The 19,766-nt window shown below is 55.1% G+C and overlaps 1 protein-coding gene across 1 annotated transcript in view; it reads right to left on the reverse strand.

Annotated features, from left to right (window-relative positions):
• Positions 1-9,023: 9,023 nt before the first annotated feature.
• The window catches only part of MYT1 (myelin transcription factor 1), a 41,610-nt gene continuing 30,867 nt past the window's right edge, over positions 9,024-19,766 (reverse strand). Inside the window, exons 16-22 of the mRNA XM_005908552.2 lie at positions 17,512-17,574; positions 17,131-17,214; positions 13,401-13,622; positions 12,252-12,343; positions 11,591-11,694; positions 9,479-9,622; positions 9,024-9,164 (exon numbers count right to left, since the gene is read on the reverse strand). Coding sequence (XP_005908614.2) covers positions 9,024-9,164; positions 9,479-9,622; positions 11,591-11,694; positions 12,252-12,343; positions 13,401-13,622; positions 17,131-17,214; positions 17,512-17,574 — 850 coding nt within the window. The remainder of the gene's footprint in view (positions 9,165-9,478; positions 9,623-11,590; positions 11,695-12,251; positions 12,344-13,400; positions 13,623-17,130; positions 17,215-17,511; positions 17,575-19,766) is intronic.

Consider the following 19,766-nt stretch of genomic DNA (forward strand, 5'->3'; position numbering starts at 1 on the left):
AAAATTGACCACAAGGCGTCACCACTGTGTGCTGAAAGCATCCAAAGTAGGTTGTGTGAAGAGAAAAAAATTTTTAATCTTCCTCATTTTAAGCCATTTGTAGTGAAATTAACCCGGAGAAGGCAATGGCACCCCACTCCAGTACTCTTGCCTGGAAAATCCCATGGACGGAGGAGCCTGGTAGGCTTCAGTCCATGGGGTCGCAAAGAGTCGGACACGACTGAGCGACTTCCCTTTCACTTTTCACTTTCATGCGTTGGAAATGGCAACCCACTCCAGTGTTCTTGCCTGGAGAATTCCAGGGACGGCAGAGCCTGGTGGGCTGCCATCTATGGGGTCGCACAGAGTCGGACACGACTGAGCGACTTAGCAGCAGCAGCAGCGGTGAAATTTACCACGGTTTTAGACATGAGTCGAAGCTTCTCTGCTATTTGTCCTATAAGGTGACTGCATTTTAATTTTGATCTGAAAATACTGGTGAACTTACACGTATTAACGTATGTAAAATAACTGGAAAGGGATTCTTAAAAATAACGTCTCATCTTAAACCACCTTAAAAAAAGGTTAGAAATGCCTGGGCACAGGGAAGGAATCTGCAATGATTACTTTTCTATGTCCACTTGACTAAGTTATGGTGCTTGGATATTTTGTCAAATACAAGTTAGGTATTGTTGTGAGGGTATTTTTAAAATGTGGTTAACATTTAAATCAGTTAATTTTGAATAAAGCAAATTATCTGTCAAAATGTAGGAAGGCCTCATCCATGTATCTGGGGCCCTAAGAGCAAAGATGGAGATCCCTCCCCACCCCTCCACTCCCATCCCTATCCCCCATCCCCTGCTCCTGGGGCCATGGAAGAAGGGATTCCGCCTCCAAACATCACCTTTTCCCAGGTCTCCAGATTGCTGGCCTGCTCTGCAGATTTCAGACTTACACCCCCACACTATGTGAGCCAGTTCCTGAAAACACATCTCTCTTGATATACAGATATAAATGTAGGCCTACAGAAAGAGACACAGCTGATACAAATATTACCTCTTGGTTCTGTTTCTCTGGAGAACCTTAGAACTGGGTCCTTCCACAGAAGAGATGCCAGACCAGGTCCAAAAGCCTGTCTGCAGGATCCCTGCGATGGAAGCACCCCCCCCCCCGCTCAGAAGTTGACACCCCCATTTCTTAGGATGCTTTTCCCAGGTTCAAGGGTCCCCTCCCCCTTAGCCAGCCCCTTAGCCACCCCACACTATGTTTTGTGACTCATGAGAGGGAAAGCTTGAGGGGAGAGAATGAGTGAGTAACAGCCTTAGAGTCACGGGGCTGGTCTGGAGAGAGCAAACTCCAGAACCTCTGGCTGCAGCTGTTGGTGGACAAAACCAGGTACTAGGGAAGGGCGACAGCAGCAGACAGCTTCAACCTGTGGTCACCAGGTGGGTGGCACAGCACTGCCCCGGGTGGCATCCACAAGCCCTGAGCTTAGCTGGCCATGGTGATCAGATAGCAGGGGTCTGACCTTGGAGCCAGGAATGGTGGCTGGTGCTGATGGGGTTGCAGGAAGGGGAGGTGGGCTAGAGGTGTTCACAGAGTGTCAGAAGTTGTGTGTGGCCCAGGGTCTGGGCTCCCATCACTCCCTCCCACACCCCTTCAGCAGCATGTGCTATGAACCAATTTATAAAGAAGGAAGCTGAGGCATAGAGGCCGGAAGTATCCTGCTCAAGGTCCCCAGGTGTGAGGTGGGCCTGAACTCACACCCTGAGAGCTGACACCTGTGTAATGTAAAAAGTTGGTTTGGGTTTTTCATAAGATGTTATGAGAAATCATGATATAACCATATCAGAAACCAGGAGCCCTCATGAGCGGGTCTCACCCAGCACTCCTAACTCACCTCCATGTGTTGCTCCTTGCACCTGTCCAGATATGATTCCTGGGCCCTCCTCCAACCCACTGAGCATGAAGTCTGTGCTTGGCTCCACATGACCGCACCAGTCCTGACCCTCAGCCTCTGCCCGAGCAGCTCAGAGGCTCCAGGTGACACTCCATTTAAAGGGTTCAAGTGATTGAACAATGTTTGAAGGTCACCAGTTCTGACCCATGGCTCCAACACACGGCAAGGTGTTGGTGGGGGGGGGGGGGCAATAGAATCCCCTGCCCCAACACCACTGGTTACCCAGGGGTGCATAAGCCTTGTGGAAAGTGCCCCCAGGGCACCTCCAGCAAGAGTGAGGAGTGTGGATGGCCTCTGGAGCAAAGCTCCGTGGGCCGGGGGTAAGCTTTGAGACCTGGGGCAGACCACCACCATTATTACCCTCTCTCACAGATGCATCTGAGCTGGCTTCCCAGGGACCTGCAATAGAAGGGCTGGGGCGTCCAGATGTTTCAGAACGGCCTGGTCGCCACTGCAGTGAACTCATGTCTCAGCCTGTACGCCCCCTGAACTGACAAGGAAACTGCCAGACAGAGGGGTTGACTTGCCCAGGGTCTGGACTGCTCTAGTGCCATAATCACGGGACATGTGGGGACCGTGAGTGGGGACGTGTCCCCGCTGCACTGAAGAATCTGGAGAGGGCCATGGACCAGGTACAGAAACCCCTGCACATGCACATGTCATTTCTCAATTTCAAGTTGTTCTGGACTCTAAAAGGCCCCAGTACTCAGCACTTCACAAAGGAAATGTGTCTGTAGGTCTAGTCATGATCCCAGACCTGAGTTTGGTGGGAATCATGCAGGACAGACCTTCTCCTCACCCCAGGGTCAGCATAGGGGATGAGGCCAGGAGCCCGCCATACCCTCCAAGAATAACGTGAATGTGGAGGGGCCTCCGGGTAGGGTACAGTGTGGAGGCAGTTCTGGAATAATCAGGAAAGTTCTGGAAAATGTGGTCCCAGGGCAAGGACCATGTCTTACTCCTCTCTGCTTATGACCAAAAATGTGTGCATTGGAGGAGACCACCTCATGGACAAGCCTGGCCACTCTGTGGGAAACCTATGGTCATTCCAGTGACAGTGAATCCTCACTCAAGAACAGAAGAGGGGCCTCTGGGCCTTCCTGTTCATGAGGCCACTCCGGCAGCAGATGTGAGCTGCCTGGTGGCCGCCACCATTCCCAGCTTACAGCGAAGGTGGACCCTCTCCAGGAGGATCCCGAGAGCAGATCAGAACATGTGGCTGGTCCGCCCTCCTCCCTTCGGAGGACATGGACTGTGTGAGCCTAGAAATAAAGCTGCAGACCCTCTATGTCCAGGCGGGGCCGCCTGAGGCTACATCACCATCTTTGTCCAAGACACAGAGGTCAGCTTCCACCTGGCTCTTCCCACACTGCCCTGGGCATCCAGGTGCCTCAGGCCACATTACAGACATGCTGATCTGTAATGAGCCTTCTCCTCATCCTGGGAAAAAAGACTCAATCTGTTATGAGCTCAAGGTGACGGGAGACAAACACTGTCTCTTTGTGGCCACTCGCTCAGTTGTGTCCGACTCTTTGCGACCCCATGGACTGTAGGCCACCAGGCTCCTCTGTCCATGGGGATTCTCCAGGCAAGAATACTGGAGTGGGTTGCCATGCCCTCCTCCAGGGGCATCTTCCCAACTCAGGGATCGAACCCAGGTTTCCCGCATTGCAGGTGGATTCTTTACTGTCTGAGCCACCAGAGAAGCCACCTTCACATTTTAAACCAATGCTATTTACAAATCAGAAGCACTGATTACTTTCCTCTCAGGCCCTCAGCATCTGGAAGGAGGGACCAGAAGGCAGGGGGCTGAGGCTGGAGTTCACCCTGGAGCCCCCTATCAGGAGGGTTAGGCTCAGGGTCTCTTGCTTGATGCTCCAAGCAGGCCTGGAGACTTCTTAAACCTGGGGCTTCTGCCAGGCGTGACTCCCACCTTTAAGCTGCCCCCAGCCAAGGTGTCCAGGGACACAGCTGGATCTTCCTAATTCATAGCTTGGGCCCTGGGCCCTCCTCCTGCCCAGTGCGGCCATCCTCCTGCCCACTCTGGCCTGACAATGGGCACCCTGATCAGCCCTCCTGCAACAGGTAGGACATTCAAGTGGAGACCCAGAAAGTGCTAGGCTGGGAAAGGCAGCCTCAGGGAACAGCGCAGGCATTCTCTGCACATGGCACACTGCTGTAGGGAGGGTGAGAAAGAGAGGGCAGAGGCCAGGGGGTGACCCAGGGCCACCTCTGCAGGGTGCAAGGGGACAGGTTGGAGGAGGGCCCAGAGACTGAGGGATGGGCAGCCATAAAAGGTGTCGGGAGGGGTGAGGCCAGACTTCGGCAGCCCACACACCCTTGACATGAGGGGACAGGGAAAGGGGCGAGGCTAGTGGGGGCAGAGGGCTGGGGGACAGAGGAGACCGCAGGGCCTCTCCCAAAGGCCAGCTGCCAGCACTCGTAGGATGCCTACAGTCACGGGTCCCCTGGCCCTCTGTGTGGTTTAACCTGACAGGCACTTGGCTGATGTGGGGACTGGAGTTCTGTCGGAGAAGTCACGTACCATTTCAAAGGAGGAGCAAAGAGAAAGGAAGTGTCTATAACACTGGCTGACCTGTATGGCAAGTTTGGACCTATATTGCCCAATGTTAGGAACCCTCCACATCCACAGCTGTAACAGCCTCTACAGAGCCATGAGCCTTAGGGGCACAATGGTGAAAGGAAGAAAGTCTCTCCTGCAATCAGGCAGCCTCCACACACAGCCAGGTGTTCTCCACCTGTGGGTCCAGGTAAGGAGGGCAGGTAGACTCACCTATCTACCTTGGCACCCTCTCAAGATCTGGCTAAACTGACAACTTTTAAGGTATAAACTGGCAGGAATGGGAAGATGGAAGAGGGGACAACAATGTGATTTAGAAGCCAAAACACACAAACGTGTAGCGAATGACTTCTAGACCCAAAGGCTGGATTACAGCCAGAGTGTGGGAAGTTCAGGACTGAGGCAGTCCACTCCTCAGGAAGCCAGAACTGGCAGATTCAGGTGATGCTGGAGAAGGCAGAGGGGGCCTGTAACAAAGATGACTGGCACTGGGGAATGTTCCCCTCCCTCCAGATAAAGCCTTGAGTTGTACTCTCTGGAAAGTGTAAAAGAAGGGGCTGCAGGCTGGGAGACGAGGCCTGGCTATGGATGAGGTCCCCATACCAAAAATAAGTCCTGAGCAGCATATGCCGATGACACCAAGACCTTCCTCCAACGCTGGAGGTAGACCCTTCAAGCAAGAGGTGGAAGCAGCTTTTGGCGGGTGGACAGCTAATGTCATCATCAGACTGCAGAACTATACAACCTCCTAGCATCACGGTGATGCTGCCTGTGCTTGAGCCCCAGGGGGGCTACTGTGGTCCCTCTGCCCACAGCATCAGGCACAGACACCAGTGGGTGAAGGCAGAGCCCCATTCAAGCTCAGTCTGCTGACCCCACAGTGAACAAACCCTCCGAAGCCCAGGACATCATGGTGGATAGAAGCCTAGAGCTTCCAAAGGAAAGATACTGAGGACCCAGAACCCCGAGACCAGGCTCCCTAGTACATCCCAGAACTCTGGCAACCGAAACAGAGTTGGGAAAAGCTACAGGTCTTACAGCCCCTCTGTGCCATAGGTCTTCAATATCAGGGTTCTACGCACCAACATTCACGCTCAAGGTGCTCAGTGCTCCCTCTCCAGCAAGCCCTTCCTCCGACCCACAGGCCACATCCCACACACAGCTTCTCTGAGACGTCTTCCGGGATCCCACAGCAGGGGGTGCCACCCACGTTCCAGGGGCACACCCTTGGTGCACCCAGCCAGCCGTGGGCCGGAGCAGCCCTGAAGGGCAAAGTTGAGTCCATCCTGGCTGGAGCCCAGGCCCAGGGCCCGTCCCGGGTTGGTTTGGAACTGATCTCTCCCCGGCTGCCCTCTCACCATGGCCCACCTGTCCCCAACTACGCACAGAAGTCTTTACTGAGATGCGGCTAGTGGAGAGAGCCCTGCTCCAGCCCTGTCCCCACCCCCCACAGCCCCTTGGTCCCCCTACATATGCATACTCACCTGCTCTGGAGGCTGACCTCCGGGGCCCTCTTCCCAGTCATGCTGTCTTCCTGGGTCTTCAGACCAATCAGGCTTCGCAGAGCCCACTGGCAGAGCACCCCACGATGAAGCTGGCTGGGGGCCAGCATGGCAAGCACACCTGTGCCCGCACACTGCCGCCTCCACAGGCATCGGTGCTTCTCGGGTGCTGGAGGCCTCGGAAGCACGCGCTGAGGCCACACCCCGTGGCTCTGGGCAGAGCTTCTGGCTAAACTGGTGCAAGGTTGGGGGCAGGCAGGTGGGTCCCCTGAAGTGCAACATTTCAGAGTCAGGAGGCTAAGCAGCCCGCTAGACACTTGGCAGGGAGCAGGCGGAGCCCTGGGAGAGGGTGGGAGCAGGACGATGCAGGATGGATGTGGCCATCCGCCCGTTCCTCCACAGTCCTGGCCTCTGCTCGTCATCTGCCATCAGGCAGCCAACTTTCATGGCCCCAGAATGCTGTCACCCCAGCACCCACAGATGGGTGCTGACATGGATGGGTATGACCTGGACCACCAATCCTCCATGCCCTCCAGGAGCCCCTCCTCGAGGCTGCACAGGTTTCACACTCCCCTTCATGCTGCCACCTTCTCTGGTCTCCACAGCCAGTGCTGGAGCCCTCCAGATCCTCAACCATCCGACTTGGACAGGGCTTGGGAGTAAGGCCCAGAATTCCTCAAAGTCTCCCTTTATTCACAGGTCAGGTGGGGAGCTCCAGGTTGCCCTCAAGAGCTAGATGCCCAGGGAGGTCAAAGCATGTTGACAGTTCAGGGTGAATGTTGACTAGAAGCCCCAAACCTGAGTCTCACCTGGGAGAGCCACAGCTGACACAAAAGTGTAAAGCAGTGAGGAGCCACTGCAATCATAGCCGCCTTCACATATGGCTGAATGCAGGAGCTCTGAAAAACCACCAGAGAGGTCTCTCTGCCTCCCCCTCCCACTTCCACTTGTCTCTCCCCTCCTGTCAACTCTGCCTCCCTTTGGAATGTCCAAACGCTCCCCTGCACAGGGCTTCCTCCTGAAGCCAGGAGAGGTGGTCTGGGGCAGCCCTCATTTCACACCCCCCAGGCCAACAACGCCAGCAGGAAGACTTCTTCTGACCCTAAGAGAAAACTGTGATTCACACACGCGCGGTCTGTGACTCAGACCTCCAGGGAGGGCGGTTCCGCAAAGGAAACGTGGCTCCCGCGTGTGCATCACGGAGGACCCGCCCACCGCCCTCTCTCCAGGAAGGTGACCCCCAGAGCTCCCGGGACAGTGTCGGCGTCCCCACCACAGACACGGCTCCCACTCACAGTCAGAGTGGACTTTTATTAGGAAATCACCCTGCAAACACACTGAGAAGTGCTGTGCTGTGGGGTCAGCGTTTCCTGAGGAAGGAGGATCACAGTATCAGAGCTGTCAGAGGACAGGAGCCTAGAGCGGGAGCTGCTCAGGGCGGCCTGCAGCCAGCGCCCCTCACAGCGATAGGACTCAGCCATCAAGAACCGGCACACAGACGCAACACAAGAGACACGCCAGAGCACACAGCTGCACTACACTTAAATAAACAATAAGCACAGAATGCCATTTGCTGTCGTCCGTGCCTGAAACAAAAGGAGCCAAAGAGATGAAGAGAACCAAACAGTCTTTCTTTCCATTGGACCAAAGGGGAAATATCCCCAAATTATCAAAATTCCTCAGTTACAAAATACTTTTTAAAAACTCCATTATTAAAAGAATAAATAACAAAATATATAAAAAATAACTCAGTTGCATCAAAATCATAACTAGAGGTTACAGCAAGATTTTTTGTGGCCCTTCTCATAGTCAAATAGTTAAGTTTGCTTTGATTTCATTTACTTCCCTCTCATATGTCCTGGTGTGGGGTCTGGGTTAAATAGTATAAAATTAATAAATAAAAATGTTAAATAAATAGCCAACATTAACATAAGAGGTTGTGAATATAAATACTTACATTTTGACAAAATTAAATAATTTACAGAATAATTAAACTAACTACTTTCTCATTTCTTCCAGGAAGTGCAATTTCTCTACTTTTAAATACTAACTTGGAATCGCAGTCACAGTTGGCTTGGACTCTATTTACATGTTAGGAACATTGTGTTTTTAACACATTAAATCAAAATTTATCTTCTTTTGAATCTCAAATGGATCTAAAAAGAAGTGACACCTTGGTGGTCTCCAGTCAGGAATTTATCGCCTGACCTTGCTGTCACTTCCCCCACCTCGGTAAAGCTCAGCCATGACCCAGTGATGGGCAGTGGTGGGTCACAGGCCAGGTGGGCACACAGACAGCCAGAGGTCCTGACCTTGACCCCGACCTGGGTCTAAAAGCTGCAGCCTTGAGGGAGCCTGACCCTGAGCGCAGGGTCTGCGGGCTCCACCAGAGGTGCTTCCCTGTGGAACCAGAGCTGTCTTCAGGGGTTCCCGGGCCAGCTTCCTCCAGGCCTGTTCCTAACCTACCCTCTGGAACGCTGCTCTCTTCCACGCTTAACATAAAAGTGAATTAAAGGACAACAGGAAACACACTTGTCACAGTGGCCTCACCGCGTGGGCGCACTGGCCACTCCAGGCTGACTCGTCACACGCACCACCCGCCCGGCCAGGCTGCCCTCTCGGCCTTGACAGACAAAGGAATACTGTGGTTGCAGCTCCAAAACTTCCCTGAGAACCTTGTCCGTGAGTTTCCATTGGAGACTTCGAGCTTTCAGAAGCAAAAATAAATCACTTTGTAATACTTCACGCCCCGCACTCACATTGAGAGGTCAAGGCCTCTGGCCCGGCGCGTGAGTCACATCGAGGGAGACGAGGATTTCCAGGCACTCCTCCGGCTAAACGCTCCCACCCCCTCGCCAAGGCCACCCTGGGCTGCCAACGAGAAGTCGCTGTGAGTGGGAATCTCCACTGGGAGGGCAGGGCTAGGGAGGTAAAAGATAGAGGTGAGTCGGGGTGCCCTGGGCGCCCCGAGTCAGCATGGTGGCTCCTCACACAAGGAGGCCTAGACCTGGATGCCCCTCACGGCCTGCTTGATGCTCTCGAGGAGGTCCTTGTTCTCGGGGTTCTGGTAGCACTCCTGGTTGGAGTACATGTCGGTGAGGGTGCTGACATAGGCGTCAAAATTCTGCTCACATATCGGCTCCTGGAGAACACAACTGGTTTAGCGAGGCCCATCCATGCAGGGGACCCAGGGTTTCCAGAAGCAATGGGAGTGGATGAGGGAGCCTCAGACCCAGGAAGCCCACGCCTCCAGAGATGAGTGCACAGACCCACCACAGGCAGCACTTGGGCTGAGACTACCATGGCGCAGGCTACCCAGGATGCGACAGCCGCCACGAACAGCAATCTGCCTGGTGTGGGGCCCTTCCAGAAGCAGAGGGGTGCCTGCCCTCCCCGAAGCCCCAGGATATGGGTGCCAACTCAGCTGGGGAGGCCACAGGGCTGCTAACTGCTTACCATGTGCGGAAGGCGGATGTTGGCAAGACTTTGGATGAGGGCCTGGCTCAAGCCCGACAGCTCCAGAAACAGGGCTTCGTTCTGCTCCTCGATGAGTTTGTTCTCCTCCTCGATGTTCTTCAGGCTTTTCTCCATGGACGAGATCTGCCAGACAGAGACGGGAGCTGCCGCCTGGAGTGTCCTCCGGGGAGCAGGCCGGGCATGCCCGCTGGGCCGTCTCATGTCCCTCCAGGAGAGGGCAAAGAGGCAGGAGCCCTGCCACAGTGAGGGTTGGCAGTGCCCTGGTCCCTGGGTGGAGGGGGGGACACGATGACCTGAGCTAGGGGCTGGGGGCCATGGCTTTCTGAGCCCAGCTGTCCTGTGGGGTAGAGAGGAGCACAGAAGGAGACACTGGGTTCATGTCCCAGCCCACCACTGGCTTCCTGCTCTTCCTCTGTGGCGGAAACACTGTTCCCACCTGGTGGAACATCCCCACCAGAAAGACCAACCAAGTGCCTCATCAAAACTATGAAGGCAGCAGAGCAGACCACTGCCACTCTCAGCTGAGTGGACCAGCACATCAACGACCATCCTGGGGTTTCCAGCACAAACATGTCTTCTCTGGACCCAACAGGGCACCAGGAGGGAGTCCGAAAGTTCTCCAGGGGCTCCAAGGCTTCCACATGCAACAGCAGAGGACAGAGGACAACTCCACTGGGCTGTCTCACCTGCTCTGGGTGCTGCAGGCACCACATGAGTCTCAGAGTGTCAGAGCCCTGTGGGCAGGGTGGGCAAGAAGCTCACCCCGGGGCCTGGCCTGGAGCAGACATGCTTGGGAGGGCAGCCCCCAGCCTCACTCAGGGCAGAGGCAAGCTCATCAATGTGGATGGCGCCTCAGGCCATCCCTGGGGTGCAGGAGCCCTTTTAGGAGGGGCTGGGGAGGAGCATCACATTCTCCTTACCCAGTGACAAGCCTTTGGCTTTAAAAGGTTTGAGTAGAGGTCCTGAGCCTACCTTCCCCTGCCCGAGCTCTCCAGCAGGGCACATAATGCAAAACTCCCTGGAGGGGAAAGGGGACTCTGAGTCCTTCCAAAAGGACTCAGTGAATAATCTCTCTATAAGTAGGTGGGTGCTGGCCAATAAAGAGAAACCAGAGGTGCTTTCCAAGGGTGCTGATACTGGGAGATGCCTTGGACTTTGAGAAGGAAAACAGCAGGGAAGAATGTGGGGAAAGCCACCCAGAAGGGCGTCTCGGTGCCCAGAGACAGCCCCTGTACCCCCTCGCCACTTCCACTGCCTCTGAACTGGGGGGACGCTGCACGGCAGGACAGAAATCCCTGCTGATCCTCATCAGCTGGTGCTATTTTTACACTGGCTTCTGGGTAAGAGGAGGTCGGCATAAAAGCCTGTCTGCCAGAGAAAGGGGGGCCACAGAAGACACAAGGACTCCAGCATCTCACACTTTCCCAGTCCCCTCTGCCCTCCAACCCCATAGGGCCAGGTCACCTCCTTGTCCTTGGGGACATGGCCATGCATGGCTGCTCCTCTGTGCCCCTATCTCCGCTCCAGCCCCAACTCAGCAGCCAAGGAAGGGCATGTTCTTTTCAAAATAAGAATTTCACTGTTTTTTGGTTTGGTTTTTTTTTGAGTGTTCATTTTGGGGAACTCAGGGATAGGACACAGACTCAAGGCAATCTGTAACCCTGTCCCTCAGCACAGCAGTTCTTCTGGGTCAGACCCTGTGCGAATTGCTTTCCTTGAAATGCATTCTTCTCATGACAACCGAATAGGGCAGATTCTCCTATTATCCTCATCTGCCTGGGAGGACGTCAAGGCACACTCGGAATAAGAGGTCCACCAGGTCACTTAGCTGGTGTATGGCCCTGCTGGGCTGGAACCCAGCTCCAGTCAGGTTCTGATGACCCACGCTGCGGTTCTGCTCCTACTAACCAACAGGATGGTGGCTATCAGCACCTCAGGACTCCTGATGGGCGGAGCACGTGCTGAGCAAAAGCTTGATGAGGGGCTAGGCCCCCACCTACCCCCACCCCCACCCAGAAGAGAAGGGGCTGGACGGGAAGGACATCCTGGGTTTCAGGGCAGGTGGGGGCAGGGCAGGGCAGCACCACCCACCTGGGACTGCAGCTGCAGCATGGCAGCCTCCATCTCAGAGTTGGACTCGTTTAGGTCTCGAATCTCCTGGTTCAGCTGCTTGATCTCCTCGTCGTTGTCCAGCACTATCCCAGAGAGAAACCTCAGTTGTGGCTCTCACAAGGCGGGGAGGGGGTCAGTCAAGGCCTGCTTTCTAGATGGGCCTGGGGAGCCCTTTCGGAGTAGAAGCCCCAGTGACTCGTGGCCCACATCTCAGACTGGGAAAGTGGCTGCGTGTCAGCTGTGTGCCTCCAGGCCCTGGTCTTGGTGGGAAAACAGATACCTTCTGGGCAAGCGTTAATTGCTAAGTTAAAAATGGAAGCTTTTCCAGATGGTGCTGGTTTCCTCTGCTTCCCTCTCATGAAGCCTGAGAACACAGGTCCACACACCCCGAGAACACGGCTTCTGGTGCTGCCAATAGGGCTCACCAAGCCCCAGGCTAGAGCTATGATGGCCGTGCTGGGCGCAGGGCAGCCAGAGGTTCTGAGCCGAGGTGAGGGGCCCTGGAAGCTCAGCTCAAGAGTTCTGTCTCCACCACGACTCACTCCAGGAGGGGCTTTGCCTCCCGACCCATCTCTTGCCTAAACCACCCGCCCACTTAGGTCCCAAGACCACATGCAGGGGTTGCAGGGGGCAGCCTCACCATCACTCGTCTTGAATTTCGTGCCAAGAACCTCATCCCCTGAGAGCTTTCCCTTCTTTCCTGCAAAGGTTGCTCTGGGACAGCCAGACAAGCTGGAAGCAAAGGTCATGCATGAAGACCAATCCAAGGTCATGCCTCACAAGCTAGTCTAAGGTCACAGGTCCCAGTGGGAGCTGGGCTGTTGGAGGACTATCCTGTCTGGAGCGTTGCCACTCATCTCTGGTGTCCGGGTCCCGGCTCCCGGCCACCCACTTCCTCACTCCTCCAACAGCGCAGGCCATTCCCAGCTCAGGCCCCTGCTCTGAAGGTTTGTCCCCAGAGGCTCAGGGCAAGCACCACCTCTCAGAAAAGACCTCCTCACCCCTGCCTGCTCTATCTTCCCCACAGCGTCCTTCACCAAACTAATAACATATTTGTTGGTATGCAGTCTGTCTCTGCACCTGCCCTGACCACTCAGCTCCAGGAGAGCTGGTTGTCATCTTGTTCTCCAGAGACTGATATTTGATGTGCTTTTAGCAACCGCTTGTGGAATGAATGAGTTAATTAATCTTAAAGGTGGAGAGATGAGGACAAAAAAATAACATAGAAAAAAGGTTTCTGACAGGACCAAGCAGTGACTCGTGTGGCTTCCCAGCACAGAGAGGGAAAGGGCTGGTGGGGCAAGACCCTCAGCACCAGGGGCAGTATCAGGGCAGGGCAGAGCTGGCCAGTGCTGCCCGGGCCCACTGCCCAGGCATGGAGGGGTCCCTTGTAGAGCAAGGAAAGGCCTGGGCCCCAAGTTCAAAGACAAAACCCCAGTAGGAGGGACAGGGCGTGAGCAGTGATGCTTTTCAGGAAAAGCCTCAGCCTGCTTTAAGAAAGTGTGTCCCAGACACAGGGGGGCTCCACTCTCTCTTGTCAGAAGGACTCCATGGGATGTATAAAGGGGTCTTAGGACAGTAGACACCTGGGTGACAGGTCATACAGGCCGTCACGTGGTCCCAGCAGGTTTCCATGGCTTCCCCAGGTGGCTATCAATTTGGGTCTTTTTCCTCAAGAAACTACTGTTCTCACCTGCGCCCTGGTCTGGCACATCCCTGGGAGCCTGGCCACAGTCCCACAGCTGGGGTCTCTCCTGGGTGACAGAAGGGTGGGGGTGGGGACAATCACCTGCGGTGGGTGAGGAAGCTCCCATTGGCGTGACCAGAGCCGTCGCAGCCCGGGGTGGGGCAGGCAGGCCCCTCATTCTTCAGGGACTTCCAGGAGAAAGACGAGCCATTGAGGGAACCCTCTTTCTGCCTCCGAGCTGCCAGTGGGCAGCCCGACGCGCTTCTGTGAGAGGCGTACTTGCCACTGATGTGACCAAGCCCCACACAGCCTGGAACCGGGCACCTAGGCACAGAGAGGTCAGAGGTGAACACTGGGTACTGGAGCTGGAAGAGGAGCCCAGAGACCCCGCCAAGCCAGACCCTGAGACGTGCTGGGGTCCCCTGGACAAACTAGCAGAGGGCTCGCACTCCCTCTTCAGCCTCAGCCTCACATCCCCTGTGTGGCCTGGGGGCCAGCAGCCACCTTCTCTCCCTGTCCCTCAGCAGCAGTGACCCCTGGGGGCCTGGAGCTGACTCTTGGTGGCCTCCTGGTCCACACCTAGACCTTGCTGCCAGCATCACTCTGTAGCACTCCAGAGACCACTTGCTGGGAGCTTGCTCTGAGCACCAGCCTTTGTCAACGCTTTCTACAGCCGCAGACCCGAAAGTCACAGAGGACCCAGTTCACAGAGAGGTCCCTGGGATACAGACAAGTCATAGGCAGGAAGCCCCCAGAGGTGGCAAGGCAGGGGGTGGTGCGCTGCCTGGTGACCCCCACACTCTGCCCTCATCTTGAGAGGGTTAACAGCCTGGGTAGGAAGGCTAGAGGTCCCCAAGCAGCAGGAGGAAATAAACTTCAAGTGGCGATGTTTTTTTTCTCTTTTCTGTTCTAATCCTGTGTTGTCGTGGCAACACCTGGTTCCACCTGAACTGAACTTTATCTCAAACCTTGAGCTCACCAATGTGTTTTTCTTATGGAAATGTTTTCTTAAGCTACGTTAATGAAATTATGTATTTGCTTGGAAATCTGCCTTTCGTCAAGATTCACGTCAATTGTTTTATGGCCAGAGATGACTCCCCTTGTGCCATTCTATCTCAAAATGCATGTTGTGGGAGAGGCCCTGGTGCAACTCTCAGTCTTGAGGCATTTCTTTTATCTGATTAGCAGCTTGCCAACAGGTATACAATGCCTTGCTAAAAACTAGCAAGGGGGCACTCTTTCTGTCCCCTTTGATGTCTGTGTCAGCCACTTTCTCTATCCATTTTATACTTTAATAAAACTCTGCTACACAAAAGCTCCAAGTGATCAAGCCTCGTCTCTGGCCATTGATCGAATTCCTCTCCTCTGGAAGCCACGAATCCCAGCGTCATTCATGGCTTGCAGCAGCAACCTTTCAGTCTCAGAAGTGGCCTCCTCGGCTGGGACCATCCTCACCTGTCCCCTCTCTTGGCTCTTCTTTCTTATCTAGCCCAGCCACGTGGGCCCAGACATGAGGGCTGTCCAATGAGCTGGCCCAAGACCACTGGAGCCCCAGTCCAGAACAGAGTCACTACCAGGGGCCCCTGCAGGGGGCTTGGGGAGGTTCCATTCTGTGTCCACCCCCCACACTTGGACACCTCCCAACTGTGTGGTCCCAGAGGACTCCTGGGCTGGGCCCCTCTGAGGCACCTGTGAGGCTGACATCACAGGATCAAAAAGCCAAGTGAGAGGCGCCTCTTCAAGTCACTACACAGATGAACCCAGGCTCTGCTTTCCCACTCTCTTTGCAGAACCCTAGATTTTATCTCAGGAAGGGCCACAGGCGCCCCCAGGAAGTGCACTCATGACATGGCTGCAGTAACACTGCTGGTCTCTCCCTCCACACCCTGGGTCCAAATCTTCAGTGTCAGGTGACCTCTCGTTAAGTCGTGTAGCCCACCCAGGGGACCCCTGGTCAGAGGCACAGCTCTTTGGTCAAGTGCCAGTGCAGCTGGGGCCAGTGGGGCCTCTCCAAGGTAATGGACATGCAGCTCCCAACCTCCACATCGCAACCTCCATAGACTTTAATGGTCAGTTATCTACTTGTGGCCAAAGGGATTTACCACAAAGCGCTGACCCAACTTAATCTCAAAAGCTGCAGACACAAGATGTCATAAAAGGGACCCTGCCTCCACCAGCCCCTACACATCACAGCCAGTGCCTGCCAGCCACGTCACTTCAAGCAGTAGGAACTGGAGCACTGATTAAAGTTTCTGCTGCCATCTGCACTTGTGTAAAGACGCTCATCAATTATAAATATGGGTAAAGTTTATGGCTAGGGAGGAGGTCCTATAAAACAGAGGCGCTACATGGGTGGCCTCTTCACCTTGCCATGGAGCCATTAGAAACTTCATCCATCCTATAAATGCTGAACTATTTCTAGAAGTCACATTCTCCACTTGGCTGCAAATCCTTGAGTTTTTTTTTAAAAAGGAAAGTTGACAGCACATCAGGAAGAGGAAAATCACTTTTGCCAGTTAATGTGAAAAATGCTGATCTTGATTTTAATCCTTTGCAAATGCAGCACAATTCACTTATCACACCAGCAGGATCCCTGCTAAATCCATAACAGCAATGCATTTATATGATCACAGGAAAATTCCTAGATTCTAGGAAGAAAAAAATATTCTTTATCCACCCTCTCATTTGGTAGGCAGCATTCACAATACCAACAACCAGCATTTTGCATTTTTGATTTAGTATTCATTACAGTTTTACTGTATAAATTAAATAAACAAGTCTGCCTTATTACAGCAAACAGCTGGTGGGGCTGTCCTCTTTGAAGGGCATAACACTGGTCAATTTGGCCCCTTCTCTGTGGCCAAGCAGATGTTTGGGCCACAGCTGGGCTGATCTCTCTGGAAAAGCAAGCACAACTCCAGCCAGGTCGAGCCCCTCTGCAGAGGTGAGAGCCAGCTGTCATGGCAGACCCGCTTCCCGTGGACCTGCCCAGCCAAGCTACTCGAGTCCCTGGGCCACCAGGCACCAGAGTCATTCTCTTCCAGTCCTCACCTGCCTGCTCTACCCAATGTCAGCTCTGAAAGTCCTGGGAAAATTGGGTGGTGGGTCACCCTGCTTGCACCTGTGGCACCTGCACGTGGGGAGCTTGAGGGGCAGGGTCCCTTCTGGAAGGACAAGTTTGCCGTGATACCAGCCCCACCAGGTAAGTCCGGGTCAGGGTTCATGACAGGGCAGCAACCCCCAGGGAGAAGGTCAGTAGAGGTCAGGGACACTGTTCACTTAAGGCCCAGGGTGTCTCTCTCCTCCCAAGAGGACTGTCGACTCCCAGTTCAGAGTGATCCTCCCAGGCCCCCTCACTGCACATCAGCTCCCAGCAGAGGCGTGGGGACACAAAGATGCACACAATTCAAAGGCTCCCTGTCTTTCTAACCACCCTCTCCTCCTTGGCTCCTACACTGACCCCTCCCACCAGACCAGAAGCCATGCAGGCTCTAGTGCCCGTGAGTGCCCGGGGTGGCCCACGCCCTGAGGCCCAGGCCCAGATGCCCTGGGTGTACGGGCAGCAGGGCACTCTGCCTCTCTCATCCCATCAAACACCGCAGACCTGAGAAGTCCAGACAGGAGCCCACACACGCAAGTGTCCTCCACATAACGCACACGGCTCCCACCTGCAAGGGTGTCCCTGTGTATGGCCTGAGCACATCCGTAAAAATGGGCATTGTCACAGCTGTATTAAAGCAAATAGAGTCTAGAAGGAGATTTTAAAATTATAAAATACAGGGAAATCCCAAGTCTGCACAGCAGCCAGATGGCCAGTAGGACCCCCACTCACTTCATCAGCTCAGGGTCTTCCTTGTCGTCCTTCGCAGGTGTGGCCTTGGCTCCACTTTTCTTGGCACGAGGGCAGCCTGACAAGCTGGTTTTACAAGAGGAAAAAATGTCCCAGTGGTTTAAGGACAGCAGCTTCTCAACCCACCTGCCTCCCTCCACCCCTCAGGTTCTGTGGGCAGCAAGGCCATGTCCAGGAAGCGGCCCCCAGCTCTGGCCAGAGGGTATCCCGATCAGCTCTGAGAACATCGACAATTCAGACTCGAGGGAAGAAACAGGCTGGGGTGCAGTGGCACTAATGTGTCACTTGGAGCCTGGAACCTCATCAGCCTGAGGAGACCCCCACTCTGCTGGCCCGGCGCCCAGGGCACTGGGGCAGGCTCACCTCCGGTGCGACGCGTAGTTCCCCGTTATGTGGCCTGAGCCATCGCAGCCGGGCGTGGGGCACCTGTGGAGGACAGCGTAGCTGAGACCAGGGCTGCAGAACTCACTCGGCCGCAGACCATACTTGGCCCTCGACAGCCCCACCACTGAGGTCTCACATAGTCATGACCTCCAGACCTCAGAACTTGGCACCCAGTCTCTCTAGGGGGACCAGGAGGGCCAGGGGAGAGAGCACATTCCTCTGCAGGATGGTGGGCTCCCAACTTGGCCTCCTGCAAAGGACCAGGCTGGATAAGAAGGCTCCAGAACACCTGTGAGCCTTTAAGTGTGCTCTCGGGATGCAAACCTAGCACCAAGGACCGGCTCATCCTGCTTGAGGTTGCTGGAGAAGGACTGCCTGTGCTCACAGACAGCTGTACCGAGCATGAGACGCACCACCCCCAGCCCTAGCAACGTTGGGACATCACCCCCGCTTGGCAAGTGCCCAAGGTTTTCGAGAGGTGGCTGGCACCAGTGGAAGGGAGCTGGGGAGGCACAGAATGCAAAAGTCCAAAATGTTTGGTGAATATACCATGTCGAAGGTAGAAATCCCCTTTAATACACCAGCTTGAGCTATTTTTCCGAGTGTCCAGTGACAAAACATGGATCAGTTTCTGCTGGCATCAGAGCACTGGTTCCCAGCCCTGCAGGCGGTCCTCAGGATGCCTCCTCCAGGATGGGCCTGCCGCTCACGCCTTGTCCCTTGTGAGGGCCCAGTTCCATCCTGTGTGACCCAGCAGGACCCTGGTGCTTATCTGCCATTTCTGGCTTCATCCTCACAGAGAGAGAGAGCTGTGGAGCCAAGGCCATTCCTCAGCACAGAACTGACCCCAGAGGGTGGCAGGGCAGAGTGCCAGCTGGGGCAGGATACGGACACTCAAGTTGGCCTGTCAATCAGTGGAGGCTGCCTTGCGCCCAGGCTCTGGCATGTCCAAGGCCCCTCCTCTCCATCCTCCTCCCAGATGTCCACGGGCCGACACTGCCACCCCATTAGGTTGGCACGGTAACATGGAGGGGCTAGATGCCCGGGAACCTCCTTCCTAGCCCCTCAGACCTTCTTGAGGTACCCTCTTCGTCCCTGCCCCAAGGGCCACCCATTGAGGCTTCCCTGGCCTGGCAGTTGGCAGGAGGCTCAATCTCCCTCCTGTCGGGCTTTGGGGTGACTTAGACCCCAGTGAGATTATGATGCCCCCCACCTCAGTCATGTGTGGTCACATTTCAACCCACATCTGGGGCAAGGAGCCTTCTGTGTTTTAATGGAAATCACCCACCACCTCCATCCAGGTAAGCATCACCCGTTCAAATGAACCCCAGCTGTTGGGACCGCCTGCTCTGACATTCTGCGTCTCCATGTGGCCTAAGGTCCTCAGGCTCCAGCTGCTCAAGAAGGTCCTCTGGACTACACTGTGAGGACCAGGGAGTCCTTTGCACGGCCCTCTGCACTGAGGCCCAGGCCCTGTGACACCCTCTGCTAGGACAGTGTTTCTCCCTGCTCCTTCTCAGCTGCAGAACACAGGGCTCAGCGCTGTAGGCAGTGGCCAGGGTGGTGGGTTCAGAGCAGCCCCCAGCCTCTGTGGCTGTGAGCAAGACGCTTGTCTGTGAGTGACACCCTTGCAAGGTGCAGCTTCTGGCAGTGCCTGGGAGGGGGTCTTGGTCAGGGGAGAGACTTGGTGAGAACACACACATGGGGGCACTCCCATTCCAGAACGGCAGGATCCCCCCCACCTTCCTTGCCAGCCTGATGTCATGGCTTTTCCCTAAGAGTTGTGTCCAAGCGAAGATGATGTCATGTGGCTGGAGAAGCAAGTGTCTGCACCGGCCACTGGCAGCGCCGGCCACCATCTCTTCTGAGCGCATTGTCTGGGCCAGAGGATGAAGCTAGGCAGCATGGCTCACACCAGACCTCACCCTGCCTCTATCCATGTCCCGTGGCTGGGGCAGGGGCTATCCCCCAACCTGTGCAGAGCTCCCCCATCACAGTCCAGCAGGGTGTGTGGCTGTGCTCATAAGCCCCACACAGGGAGTAGCCCATGTGGCCCGAGGCACCCAAGTCCCCAGATCCTGACCACATGGGACACTTGGAAGGGAAGAATAAATGCCCTTGGAATGTGATCAAAACACAGAAAACACTTAGTCTGCGACTGTCGCTGCACTCAAGTGTTGGTGGGGACCACCAAAGAAGACTCATTTGCGAGGCGTGGCACGGGTGCCTTTGCC

This window comes from Bos mutus, chromosome 13 (genome assembly GCF_027580195.1).
Source record: "Bos mutus isolate GX-2022 chromosome 13, NWIPB_WYAK_1.1, whole genome shotgun sequence".
In the NCBI taxonomy this organism is placed as follows: Eukaryota; Metazoa; Chordata; class Mammalia; order Artiodactyla; family Bovidae; genus Bos; species Bos mutus.